This window comes from Astatotilapia calliptera, chromosome 14, assembly GCF_964374335.1.
Source record: "Astatotilapia calliptera chromosome 14, fAstCal68.1, whole genome shotgun sequence".
Lineage (NCBI taxonomy): Eukaryota > Metazoa > Chordata > Actinopteri > Cichliformes > Cichlidae > Astatotilapia > Astatotilapia calliptera.
Window position 1 is genome coordinate 13,534,377 of NC_137435.1, and position 12,010 is coordinate 13,546,386.

At 36.3% G+C, this 12,010-nt stretch overlaps 1 protein-coding gene and 1 pseudogene across 1 annotated transcript; both read left to right on the forward strand.

The window, feature by feature from the left end:
- The first annotated feature begins 2,117 nt into the window (after positions 1–2,117).
- LOC113036756 (zona pellucida-like domain-containing protein 1) lies at positions 2,118–5,928 on the forward strand. The gene is made up of 10 exons (XM_026193219.2): positions 2,118–2,257; positions 2,762–2,877; positions 2,975–3,201; positions 3,300–3,484; positions 3,609–3,681; positions 3,761–3,858; positions 3,937–4,017; positions 4,129–4,300; positions 4,410–4,512; positions 5,281–5,928. The coding sequence occupies exons 1-10, from the start codon at positions 2,244–2,246 to the stop codon at positions 5,358–5,360; spliced, it is 1,149 nt and encodes a 382-aa protein (XP_026049004.1). The 5' UTR covers positions 2,118–2,243; the 3' UTR covers positions 5,361–5,928.
- Positions 5,516–7,872, forward strand: LOC113036584 (zona pellucida-like domain-containing protein 1; annotated as a pseudogene).
- Positions 7,873–12,010: the final 4,138 nt, after the last annotated feature.

Genomic DNA, 12,010 nt, shown 5'->3' on the forward strand with positions numbered 1-12,010 from the left:
TGAATGTTAAATAACAATTAGTGTGGACCCAGTGGACAAAAATACCTTGCTTGTTCCATTAAAGCAAAAACAAGCATGAAAAGCATGACAAATGTAGCGTTTTGTATTAGAGGAAATGGAAATGTGTTACAGCCCAAGTTGAAGTATAAATGCATTCTTATATAAAGTAAACACATTTTACAACAATTTAAATGTGATTATTGCAACCAAAGCCTGTGTGAACTTCATCACTGGGATCAACTTTATCAAGACCAGCTCATTTAAATTGGTATTATTTGCCTTAAAATGCAATTGTGTGACACCGGTAAACCCAGTTTTACCATCTGATAGTGGCTGACCCATTTAAGAAGACAATATGAAATGAAAGTAAATCAACTTTGACTTAGATTTTTAGAAATCTGTCAAGTTCCCAACAGCTAACACATAGTTTAAGCTGAAAGGTAAAGTGTGGACCAACAAGCGGACCATCAGTGAACATCCCAGGCTCTGATTGACCAGGTAATACTAGTAAATGTATGTACTACCCTGTCATATATGGATCCTACTGATCTGACCTGACTCACTACTCCTAAAATACTGTTCAGAATTTAATCTAACATACAATCAGTGATCACCTAAAGGGTCTTCATCCAAACTGCGCTTAAAGTCTGATGATCTGCATACTTGCACTGCTACGTCCATGATAAGCTAGGTGTAGAATCTATGCGTCACACCTAAACGCACTATATGTGTCTTTGTTTGTTTTTCCCATAAAGCATGTATCCTCAGGTTACTAATCGCCAGGGATCCCTTGGCTGTGCTTCCGAAAATATTGTTTGCTCATTTTCAGTGTGTCCCTTTGTTGTATTTTTTTTTAGTTTTTAGAGAATCAGATACAGATTAAGATTTGTTTCATAATCAAGTATCACAGCAATCATACTTTTATTACTGAAACTGAGCCCGTTTTACAGAAACAACTTGAGTGTCACAGACTTACAGACAATCGCACTCTTTTAGAACAACCTATTTTTGAGGACAGTTCCTATTGCAAATCTGCCACAGGCCTGAACCAGGTTAATAGTTTTTCCCAAGGGGTCCAGGTTTTCACCTAGCAATGCCTTGAGTAACACTGATGGTGTTGCTTGCAGACAAATGCTTTTTTTTCACAACAAAGAAGAGATTATAACCGGCATTTGACATTAGATCCCTGTAAAGTAATCTTTCTCAGGTTGTCCCTTCATGTTGTATTATGGTGGTGTTCTTTGGGGACTCGGGAGTCCCTTTCGTGTCTTGATGCTTCACAAAAGACCTTGGTTTTCCTCTGAGATAGGTGTGTCTTTAAGTTAGAGACTGTACACAACAGTGCTGAACGTTCTATTTTCAGTTTAGCGCCTGAGGCCAAAACAAAAAACGACCCATTACAAAACTCTGACGACAGTTACTTCTGTTTTTATCACATTATAAGATCTCCACGAACTTGTGATCAAATCACTGATCATGGCTTTTCAGACACCTTTGAAAACAGAATGTTATTTGTTTGTATATGTTTCCTAGGCAACACGTACTCCGCTTATACCCAAGACAGCAATTAAGTGTTTTTCAAATCCATAAATGTATTAATTTAAAATAGATCATATATGTTACGTTATGTTAAACAGCACAGTTTAATGAGTCTTTATACAACATGTTGACACTCCTACCAAATCCTATAGTGCAGTTTGTTTTTTGGCTATGAAACTAAATATGATGTTTCACTTCAGATAAAAAAAAGATGAAATTAATAAAATAACCAAATTAATATAACAAGAACACAAGGTGATACCATAGGTGATACTATAATTCCTTGGCATAAATGTCAACATTTTAATAAAGAAAGTGTATCGGATGATTTTAATTAATAGACTAACTTTATTATGTGGAACTTAAATTAAAGGGCAGCATAATATGCAATAGTGCCACTGCTAATGAAGTAAAAGTCTGACATTATGGTGCCTGAAGATGCAGTATTCCATTTGTTATTGTTGTCAAAATAAGCCAGAGCTCGATGTTCAATTCTACACAATCCTAAAAATACTTTGATGATATTTTCTTCAAGATCAAAATGTATTTTAAAAGAAGAAGCCAAAATGATTTGAAAAAAAGAAGATATTCATGTTCAAGGCTCAGTGTTCAGGTTACACTATTGTCTTCCATCACCCGCCCCTGTGGGGACAACGGTATAAATAGGATCTGGAATCTGGAAGCTGAGAGGAAGAAGACCCCAGATGAAGGCTTATCGGTGAGTCTCACAATTTAAAAAAAAAAAAAAAAATCTATTTATGAAAATTATTCAAATTAATGTGTCTGCATCAGGAAAAATATTTTTATGTATTAGCAGAGAAAAATATTAATTGTAAAAGTTAAACCTGAGAAATATTGAGTGTATTGTGAGTATTTTGAGATGTTTTTGTACTGAGACAGCATGATGAATGTGTCTATGCAGAATACAATTACTTTTTAATCATCTCAACTATGAATGTGCTATCAATTTGATGTTAATGAACTTGACTGAAAATTTATTCTGTTTTTCCTCTCAAGTGGCTGCTTACTGTGTGTTGTACAATAGCCTTAAGAAACTAATACCTCTGTAAGCTTTGCCCTGGAGGGAGGTTACCCTGTTGTTTTTGACACAGAAAAGAAATCTGTCCATTTTTGAAGAGTTTTTTTTTTCTTCCCAAAAACACTTTTTGTTAAAAGAAAATGGTGAATGCCTTATTCTCATTGTTTTGGTGTTTTCTCACAGGTCCACACTGAGAACAATGAAGCTGCTCCTTCTTCTATTCCAGCTTGGCCTAATTTTGAGGGCTGATGCTCAGACACCAGATGCTTGTGCTTTAAGTCCTACAAACAGAGCTCCAGGTTTGTATCATCATTTTCTGCAGCATGTTCTCCAGTTTAAAAAAACTCTTAAACTTCCAGTAATTTGTTCTAAATATTTTTATTTTTCCTCTCCTAGAGAACTCTGACATATCCGTGACCTGCGGCACTGAGAATATGGACTTGAGCATCTACCTTTGCCCGATATACAATGCTTTTTACAACGAGTCCCTGATGGTCCTCAATAATCAGATCACCAATTCTAGATGTTATGGGACAGCTGACTTCATTGCCGTCCCACCAAGATTAAGATTCAGCTTTCCCATAAATACAACCTCTCTATCTTTCTGCAATAATAATTTTGAGGTAACCTATGCAATAGCTTTTTGCTGCAGATTTATAATACATTTTTAAAATACATTTATTGTACGCTGTCAAGTTAAAAACTACTTCTCTGTCAACAGATAACCACTCAAGTTGGGACTGGGCAGTTTTCTGACTTTTCAAATGTCCAGTTCGTCAACATCTCTGGCACTGTTACTTCTATAGACCCCGCTGCGGGCACGATCACCTACAGGCCCCAGATCCTGTATAAGTTCTCCTGCAAATACCCCATGCAATATCTGCTCAACAACACAAACTTGGCTGTGTGAGTATGTAATGCCACATGCAAAAGATATGTGCACAAATGTATCTGTTATATTAAAAGCATAAAAAATAATAATAAAATGAAATAAAAGCATAATATGATTGTCTTTTTTTATCAACTACAGATCTGGTGTGACTCTGGCCATAAAAGACAACAATGGCACCTTTCTCAGCACACTGAGTATACAACTCTACAGAGTAAGACCCTTTAAAACTTTTGGAAGATTACCAAAAAACTTTTCAAACTCAGTTACTCAGTTACTTTTCTGTGGAACAGGATCAACAGTACCAACAGATCTTAACCATCCCAGAAACAGGACTTGACTTGAAGACGAAGATTTATGTTTCAGTGAAAGCCACCAATCTAACAAAGAAGTAAGCTTTAACTATTTACATTAGACTGGCTGCGTTAACAGAAAAGACCCATAAAAAAATCTCTGTCTGTCCCCAAAGGTTCAATGTGCTGCTGGACAGATGCTTTGCAACAACAAGTCCATATCCCACGCAAAGCACCTCTTATGATCTGTTTGTGGGGTGAGTTATACAAATGTAACCACAATTCATCTAATCATTGACATACACTGAAACTCATTTCAAGCGAGCCCCTGAAACCTTCTCAAGTGCATGTATTTTGTTTCACTTTAGGTGTACACGGGATGCACAGACTGTGGTGGAACAAAACGGAGTGTCACATACTGCAACCTTCAACTTTGAGGCCTTCAGATTTGTGGAGCACAAAAATCGGACAGTTTCTGCTTTCTACCTGCACTGTGTCACCAGACTCTGTGAGACATCCACATGTAGCTCATTGCTGCCTGTGAGTGGAAGTGACTTGTTTTTACCAGACATCTTGAAAGAATTCATTTTTTTTTGTATTACTAAGATAAATAAAATGTATTTTGTTTGTCTTTGTTTATTTTCGATAGAACTGTGGCACCCCCCGAATTAGGAGAAAGAGAGAGGTGGAGACCGTGTCGAGCAATGCTACAATCACCTCTCCCATCATAGTCGTGGGCAACCAGAAAACTGGTATGTGTTTAGAACAAATTGCAATAAAATATGTATTCTTGTGTTATTATCCTTTTATGCCGCTTAATAAAGATTATTTTTCACCTGATCAAATCTGACAATACAGCTAGTGGATGAAAACAGAGGATTACATTAAATTACAATTAATAGATTAATATTTTTGCGCAATGTAAAAAAAAAATTGTGCTGTCAGCATTAATCTCGTTAAAATGACGGTAACGCGGCAAATCTCCGTTAGCGAGTTAGCCCCGTGTCCGCGCTAACTCGCTAACGGAGATTTGCCGTGTTAATGCGGTTATGGCGTTAACGTCATTTTAACGAGATTAACGCTGACACAATTTTTTAAAAAATTATCAAAACTTAGTCTTTGATGGTAGATTTTGGTTACCCTGTCGAGTCTGAACCAAGTTATTTCTCCTCTGTTTTCAGGCTTTATGCTAAGCTGCCTGCATAGCCTGAATGCACCTAGCATCAGTTTATGAGATTTCTAGTGTGTTTTCAGTTTTCTAGTGTGACTTTTTTCAGAAAAGCAACTAAGCAATTCTTTTTCAACAGCACAATAAGCTTGAAATCTATCCATTTCTGACCATGACTTTTGATTCACTTTTACAGGAGAAGATCAAAATTCTGACGTATGACATTTCTGTGTTAGTGTGTACAAATTTATTCTGAAAGGGTTACTTATTCTGTCTGTAATAAGCAATGCTGACTCATTAGATATACAATGTTTTAATACCTTAATGCTTTTCTCTTTTCCTGTTCACAAAGGTGTGAATAATGGGGGCAGCTACAATGGGCCTCTGGTGGCTGTCATCATGTGTTTCGCCATATTTTCAGCACTGCCCTGACCGTTCACACTGGGATGTACATCGGGCGCAGAAAGAGAAAGTTCTAATATCTTCTGACTCAGAGTGGAGTCCTTTTACCGATCTCCCAAACTGCTAGTGCAGTATTTCATCATCTACAATGCATGGTCATTATACAGTAGATAATAAAACAGGTCATGGGGAACAATAGTAAGGAACAGTGCATGGTCTTTTTCATATTTCTATGTAGCTTTTCCATTTCACAAACATATTACATGGTGGTCGGTGGTTATCTAAGCATGCAACTTCAGTATAAATCATATAGTTTGTTAATGGGGAGATAAGGGCTCAGAATAATTTAAAATAACTGTGTATGGCAAATAAATGATTTGAACCAGGTTGTCAAGAGTCTTATTGATAAGGAATGATGGCACCTTGAAATCAATGACAATGAACTTTTAAATGATTTTTGAGTTGAGAATGGTGAAAAAAGTAGCTGCTCATGCTACATTGTTTGTTTTTTTCTTCTTTTTGCTGCCTGTTATTGCATAACAGACAGCAGAGGGAGCTAATATGTTGATGTTAAATAATAAATACTTGTTGACATTTATCAAGTTGCATATTTGTGTCGTCCTTATAGATCTAAACATCTTTCTATATCCCTGACTATTGTTATTATTATTATTATCTCCCAAATCGCTTCATTCACAATTTTAAGTGTGGAAGAAGGATACTGAGTATGTTTCTGAGAGAGTCATTTAAAACGGCGTATATTCACAGACCAGCAACAGCAGATATTTTGATGCCTCAGAACAGCAGATACAAGTCTTGTGCATAAAATACAAATAAAAGTAGAGACTTACTCCACCATTCATTTTGTTTTAACAGTCTTTTTGGGTTTCTGTCAACTCCAGAAACAAGTATATGGCATTGTAGCTGCTAAATGTTTGTTTATCAGGTAACTGTAGGCTTTGTGCAGCAAGCATAATGAGAGTTCTCTAGTTTAAAACCATTCTCAATCTTCCACCGACTTGATTGAAATCTTTTATTTTTCCTCTCCCAGAGAACTCAGATGTATCTGTGACCTGCGGGCCTGAGCACATAGACCTGAGCATCTACCTTTGCCCGATGTACAATGCTTTTTACAACGAGTCCTGGGTGGTCCTCAATAATCAGACAAATAATCCTAAATGTTATGGGACTGCTGACTTCACTGTTGACCCACCAAGATTAAGATTCAGCTTTCCAATAAATCAAATTCTCTCTCTTTCTGCGGTAATAATATTGAGGTAACCTATATAATAGTTTTTACTTCAGTTTTAATTTTTTAACAAATTTATTGAAAGCTGTCATGCTAAAACATATTTCTCCATCAACAGATAAGCAGTCATATTAGGAGTGGACAGTTTTCAGACTTCTCATATGTCCAGTACGTCACTGTCTTTGGCACTGTTACTTCTATAGACCGCGTTGCGGGCATGATCACCTACAGGCCCCAGATCCGGTACAATTTCTCCTGCACATACCGGATGAAATATCTGTTCAACAACACCAAACTGAGTGTGTGAGTATGCCATGTGACGCACAGAGTAATACCTGCAAACTGAATCTGTCATACTCTAAAATAATATGTTTATTTGGTTGAATGCAGATCTGGTGGGACTTCAAGTATAAAATCCAACGATGGTAGATTATTCAACATGCTGAGTCTGCAGCTCTACAAAGTAATCTTTAAAATCTTTTAGAATTAACTAGAATATTAAAAAAAATACTTTTAAAACTTCATTTTCTCTATTAATTTTCCCTGGAACAGGACAAACAGTACCAAGAGATCTTAACTATCCCAGAAACAGGACTTGAAGTGAAGACAAAGATTTATGTTGAAGTGAAAGCCATCAATCTAAAAGACAGGCAAGTTTTAAAATTTACATTAATAACTTTTTTTTTTTAATTGTCTTTTTTTTAAAAAAACTCTCTGTTTGTTCTCAAAGGTTCAATGTGCTGCTGGAATGATGCTTTGCAACAACAAGTCCAAGTCCAATGCAAAGCGGCCATTATGGCCTGTTTGTGTGGTGAGTGAGATAAATGTAATATGTACCCATTTACACACTGACACATTTCAAGCTTTCTCAAGTACATGTTTATTATTTTACTAGGTATACACGGGATGCGCAAACTATGGTGGAGATCAATGGGGTGTCGCAAAAGGCGCTTTTCTCCTTTGAAGCCTTCAGATTGGTGGACAATGAGTATGAGACAGTTTCCACTTTCTATTTGCTTTGTGTCACCAGACTCTGTGAGGTGTCTAAACGTCGCTCGTTACTGTCTGTAAGTTCACTTCATAGACTTTGATCTTTAAAATATTATGTCTTTAACTTTTGCTCAGTTCTGTGAACATTTCCATTACCTGTTTGAAGATTGTTTTGCAGTTTTTCATGTTTTTGACAGAAATTTGGATCTTCTGAGAGACTGTGCAAGAGAAAGGTCAACAAATACGTGTCAGAGAGCACTATAGTAACTTCACCTGCCATCCACGTGAGAAGCCAGAGGAGGAAAGCAATGACACTTGTGTTGAGTAGCATAGGTATGCTTTCGTACTTGGCAGTAAATAACAGCACAAACATAAAAGGAAACAAAGTAGAAGATAGACAGTATTATATATGTTAATATATACATTTACAATATTTTGGGGGTAAATTAACCCTCTGAAGGCTCAGTCGTGAGCATTCAGATTCATTCATTCAAGCTTCACATTATGAATCCATTCCAAACAGTCAGAATTAAATTAAAAAATTGTCATTTTTTAGACCCGTTAGGCTGCTGTATGTTTTCTTATCACAGTTGCATCCTTTTGATTCTAACTAATTCTAACAAATTTATGCGATAACAGCAAGAATTCAAAGCTTTATAGCCACTCTGTTTCAAAACAGGCCAAAACCTCTGAATACACATTTTTGCTTCACTTCATAATTGTTCTGTTTTCTTAGTAATGCATTTTTTAAATGTATTTTTAGTTGTATAATTTTATAAATGCAAGAAAAACATTGTTAACACATTTATAATAGATTGTGTGCCCTGTATTGTTAGGCTCAAGCATGTTTTGAGGCTAATTTTCTTTCTCTTTTTTTTGCAGTTTTGTTTTTGGCTCTTTTGATTTTAGATCAAAAGTTAATTTTTCTTTTAAAAGCAAAATTAGCTTTAAAACGAACCAGTTAATTAACATTACTGGTGTTCTTTCCTTTAGATTTTTCTGTAGATCTGCCAGCTGACTCAGTCTTTGATGCTAAGAATCTGTGTTGAATGTGATGTGTGAAGTTGCACAACTCATAAAATGGTCATGTAGGTTTAATTGAAATGGATGAATTCATTGTTGAGGACTTTTAGATCACGACAAACATCAAACTGAGCACAGAGCAGAAGATATTTTCTGAACCGTTATGAGCTTGTTCCATGGAAAGTGCTCTGATTGGACAATTTGATGCACTTCATTTAATTAACCAGAAATTTCTAACACAAATTTAGAAAAAACATAACCACTAAATCACTCTGGTCCAGTATATTGAAACCAAAAAGAAAGGGAAAGGTCCAATTGCACAAGTTTATTTTAATATGTCATAAAATTGTACAAATTTTTTGTTACAATAGTACAAAAATCCAGGCATTCGTTTATAATGTTAATAATTACATGTATGTTTATTCACATGTGAAAAAGTTATGTTTGAATACTATTAGACCCTTAACCCTACAGTGAGGGCTTTGTTTGCTCTGCTCTGCCCTGTCGGAGGCACTTTGCTGCTATTGTTTGGTCCACTTGGCGTCTTAAATGGAAGCGTTTAGTGTAAATCAGTACCATGTTGTTCTGAATCGTGACCTTTTCCTCAAATAAAACAAAGCTCATCTGATGGGAGTGGTTACCTCTAATGGTGACAATACCTCCATTCGTAGTGCACATATCAAATGATGGGAAATGCATGCGATGTCCTTTGTTACTGAATACCAACGCAATTTCACATCTATGGGAGGAATACGTTTTGAAAGAAAAGTGTTAAATTGCTTGCAAAGAATTATACCTAAGAATCAGTGTCACTGCGTATTAAAGCTGTATGACCAAACATCTTTTAAAAAGTCTTTTAAGCTTTATATTAGTGTCTTTTATTTGTTGCCGGCTTGTGTTTGCATATGTTCATATCTGCACCGTATATACATGTGTATCTGTATTTACGTGTATGTACAGTCTCTATTTACACATGTATCACCTTAGTTCAGTAACATTTTTTATGTGTTTTGTGGTAATAGCTCATTGGTTTAGCTGACCAAATCAGCTCCTTTAGACTCTGACCTCCTGCATCTGGAGCATTCGAGAAAATATCTAACTGCAAATCATCTTCAGCCAGTTTGCTTCACAGCTAAACTTGTAACGGTGATACATCATTACTTCCTGAATGTACCAGATGCTGGCCAATCAGCTTCTCCACCTTAACCAATCATAGGCGCATACTACAAAGCTAGTTGGACTTCTTTGCACTAGATCAACCTAAAACTACAGTGTTAGGTATCATCACAGTGGCATTGTCTCTTTGTTAACCTGAGCTTTCGGCTTCAGGGTCCGTGCGCATCCACATATTGTTTGATTCTTCCTCTGCATAAAATAGAACAGTTGAAATAGAGCTCTAATGCAGGGTGTATAGGTGCATCCTTTATGTTTTAAACAGTGAAGCATAAACGAGATAAGACATAAAACCATGACAGGAAGTAGAAGACATGCTAACAAGTACTCAGTTTTTTTTTTTAGGTTTTAAAGATGATTTGGTGTAGGAAAAGTTGGTTTGATATCCGATATCCTGACATTTTGATGTGAATATGATCAAAAGAAGCTCCACATACAAGTTCTCAGAAACACTGTTAAACTCCAATCACATTTGATATCATAAAATATAGTTGGGCTTGAAAAACTATTTATTAGTTTATTTATTTGGCACAGCTTTAAAGACAACTCTCTCCTTATGTCTTGTCCTCAATTTGCATGTATGGTGAGAGGGATTTACAGGAACTGAAGATGTATGAACTGAGAAAAGAGGCGAGAGAAGTCTAGAAGTCATGCCTACATAGTCTTAGTTACTCTTTACCACCTCGGGCGCAGCCTTTTCTCTGAAAATCCACTCTTCTAACTGTATGTACCTGTAATGTTTTGCTTTGACAAAAGCCAACAAACCCCCCATGGGCCTCTTTCCCTTTAAATATGCAACATTTTTCAGTATAAAAATGCAAGTCCTGATGTTTTTTGTGTTTTTCCTCATACAGATTCTCCATTGTTGAAGCGCAAAAGGATCCCTGTAATGCTTGTAACTGTGTGCAGTGTCATCATAACTGTTTTGCTGTCCATTTGAAAAACAGTCATTCCATTATGTCCCCCAGTCATGAAGGAATATTGATTAAAAATATGTAATGCTGAAAAAAAGAAATGTCAGTTTGGTCAGCCATTATTTAGGCTCAATATTTACTGCAGTTTGAAGATAATAGTTCATATTTTATGCATTGGAAAAAAATATTTAGTGCAACTTTTTTAGCAGTTGGATTACATTGAATTCAATGTTAAATGTTCCATATTATAAACTGGGGTTGGAAAATAAGGAATATTATTTTAACTTTCTTGCTGTTAACAAAATGACAAAACAACAACAACAAAGGTTTACCTGCTGATGTGCATACTGCTCTGTACGCGTCTGTCCTGTATGTAGGTTTAGAATATTAACCCGTTTCAACATTTGCAGGTAATTTGTCAGAAACATCAAGAGAAGTTAAAGTTTATTGACGGTGGATCCAAAACAAAAGTTAATCTATGAACAAGTTAACCTGACATTTATTCAGCATGAGAAAATGTAACTTTGTTGCCAAACCACTCAACTTGAGCTGAGCCTCTGAAATACTCCTTTCCATGTCCTTCCCGGTCACTTTAAATGAATATCTTGACATCATCCCAGCCTCCTGTCTTTTTTATCAGTGCCACCGTCTCCAAACCATACATCATATCTGTCCTTCTGTCACAAATCACTGCTGATGCTCGTCTCCACCCACTCACCCAGTTCTGCTACTTCATTGTTACACCTGCTTCTGTCGTGTTCCTGGGTCTGTTGACCCAGCGTTTTGAGTTTTAGTTTATTTGGATGTTATGTTTAAGTTCTGTAGGGTAGCTAAGTTCATTTGTTTATTAGTTTCTCTTTGTGTTTTCTACCCCTGTATTTAAGTTTCCCTCTCCCTGTTTCATGCTGCGTGTCTTATGTTGTCAAGTTTATATTGTCTTGTCCGCGTCTCATGTTTCCTGTTTTATTTTGAAGGTCTGTGTCCTATGTCAGTGTAGTCAGCTTTGCTTCCTTTGTCTTGTTATGTCTAGTGTCAGCTGTTTCCCCATGTGTTTCCACTTCCCCTAATTACCCTTGTGTGTATTTAGTCTGTGTTTCTGTTCATTCTTTGTTAGGTTGTCTGTTGTTCACGCCTTGTTCGCCATGCCATGGTTCATGTTGTTTGTTTAGTTCTCCCAGTTTAGGTTAATCTTAGTTTTATTTCAGTTTGCCTTGCCCTTTGTTTGTACCTTTTTTACCAGCCTCATTAAACAGCTCGCTTTTTGTTAATTCAAGTTTTGTTCCACGCTCTATTTTGTCTGCATTTTGGGTCCTCTGCGTCACTCCATACAG